The sequence below is a fragment of the Morone saxatilis genome, unplaced genomic scaffold (genome assembly GCF_004916995.1).
Source record: "Morone saxatilis isolate NCDOM2014 unplaced genomic scaffold, NCSU_SB_2.0 Contig14, whole genome shotgun sequence".
Lineage (NCBI taxonomy): Eukaryota > Metazoa > Chordata > Actinopteri > Moronidae > Morone > Morone saxatilis.
In genome coordinates this window covers 41,970-44,319 of record NW_023339696.1, presented here as the reverse complement: position 1 = coordinate 44,319, position 2,350 = coordinate 41,970, and the positions used below count along the sequence as shown (strand labels likewise).

General features: G+C 45.2%; 1 protein-coding gene across 1 annotated transcript in view; it reads right to left on the bottom strand.

The window, feature by feature from the left end:
* Nucleotides 1–2,350, bottom strand: part of LOC118323022 (serine/threonine-protein kinase SMG1-like) — a 43,921-nt gene that overhangs the window by 20,050 nt on the left and 21,521 nt on the right. Inside the window, exon 20 of the mRNA XM_035654934.1 lies at nt 446–627. Coding sequence (XP_035510827.1) covers nt 446–627 — 182 coding nt within the window. The remainder of the gene's footprint in view (nt 1–445; nt 628–2,350) is intronic.

Sequence of the window (2,350 nt, the reverse complement as noted above, 5' to 3'; positions counted from 1 at the left end):
CAGTTCCCATCATGAGCAAGCACTCGGCGATGGCGGCCAGGAAAAACTTCCTTTTTAAAACTCTGTTTGTATTTCCAAGCCAGTAAGCAGCATTCTGTAGTACTACTTCTAATTGATTTCTTTTTTCTCTCATCAGCCAAGGAGAGGGTTTGCCTCTTCTTCCTGGGGAGAAAAGGGAGATAGAGGAGCTGCTACCAGCAACCACCAGTGAAGAAGACAAGGACACCATCTTCAGCATTCTCGGACAGGCCATGTGTCGACCCACTGGCATACAGGTAGGGTATATAACAGTATATAATAAGAAGGCAAGCAGGAGCAACTGCAAGAGGCTGCATGAATGCCCAGCGTGTGCACTACATGCATTATTAACAGATCACTGCTCAGCAGTGCAGATTGTTCTGATCCTACTACTTTGTTGTGTGTCAGGATGAGGACATGGCTCTACAGCAGGAAGACGAGGACGACATGGTGGAAGTGATCTGGCGGCAGCTGACCGCCTCGTGCCCTTGGCTGGGAGAAGCGGGCCAGCCCGTCACAGATGGTCTGATCCGAGTTTGGAGACGGGTGGTGGACCGCATCTTCGGCCTGTACCGGGTGTCCTGCCAGGCCTATTTTACCTTCCTCAAGCTAAATGCTGGACAGGTGAGACCTAATGACAAACAGTGTGTTGCTGTTAAAGACTATGACTCAGTCCTTCGTAAATGTGTATTGTGTGTTTTAGGTCCCTATTGATGAGGATGACCCTAAACTCCTGCTGTCCTGTCACAACACCAAACAGAGCAATGACGATGTGATCGTCATGGCAACCTTGCGTCTTCTCCGTCTGCTGGTGAAGCATGCTGGTGAACTGAGGGAAGGGCTTGAGCTAGGCCTAGCCTCAACCCCTACAGCACCCTGGAGGGGTATGTTCTAATGCATAATAAGCATCCACATAAGTACATACAAATAGTGTACAAAGGAGAGTTTGTTCTTAATAAGATTAACTATCTGAGTCATTGATGCACTGGCTGTTGCAATCATGTATATCAGATGGACAGAATAGAAAAGAGGAGTAGGCAAAAGCTGGTTATATGCAGGAAAAGTTTAGTTTTGGATTTGAACTTGCCTCCTTGGTCAGGACCCATATGGGTCAGAATATGACACACCCTTACCGATTTGGTACAGCACCACCCAAACACCTAACAGCCACATTTTGGCGTACAATATGCCAATTTTCCTTTCCCCAGTGAAAGTGTCGAGTAACGGAGACGAATGATGCGATTGTGTGTTATCCCTCGACCTGGTAAATCTTGTCTTAAAACTTTTAAGTAAAGCTTTTTATTTCCCATACGGCGAACGTTTTCCTTTTTTGGCGGCTACAGTTGTGACACATGTTGAACATGTGTCGCTAATCCCGTGTATTAAAACAATTATATCCCCCTGTGTATTTAACAACAAGTTACGTCGCTTCCTCCCCTGCCATCTCTGACGACCAGTTTTCTCACTCCCCTTTTCGTTCAAACAAACTTCCGTCCCTACAAAAATTTTAGCATTACTGCTGCATTATGTGATAACCGTGTGTCCTCCCCTAGGTATCATCCCCCCAGCTCTTTTTTCCCGCCTCTCAATACCATCCAGAAGGGCTCTCTTACATTCCGACAGAAGCCATAATTTTTGCAAGGCCTGCTTTTGTCGAGTGGCCCAGGACTCTCCCGCATCTCATCCTTTTTCTCAGTTACCCTCGCCATTTGTTGGGCCCCTTCCACTCTCCATGGGAGGGGGAGGCTTCAAGAAATGCAGGTAGTTCTGATTTAACCTTCTGTCTTGACGCTGGCTGTGTGCAGTTAATACATTGTGCGGCGCATTAATATATTTTATTAGAAGTGATTTTATTTCTCGAATTTATCTTCAACTGTTTGGTGTTCGTTAAATAGTTACACTTAGTGAGAAACCAGATGACCAACCCACTGGTCACAGAATTGATACAAAGATGGTATTTAAGTGAAAATATTAATTTAGTGGGGCCTTAATAACAATAAAAATGATTTGTGATACCAAATAAATATGTACATACCTACTTCTGTAAGAAATTTGTTAACCTTAAGATCTAAATATATGTGTTGATCAGGGGTAAATTGCCGTCAGCTCCTGCCCACCATTTCTTGGACAGCGATGCAGGACAGATGCAGACTGGTGGCGGAAGGGGTTTGGAGGAGCAGCCGGAGAGTGGCCGGGCAGGAAGGATCTGGAGAACAGAAGACTCGCAAACCTTCTGCTTACAAGTCAAGATCAAGCATGAGCAGGTACTGTTACAAGCAAAAGAATTGTGTGAGAGAAACTGTCCACTTTTGCAATACCCTTTCTTTTAACT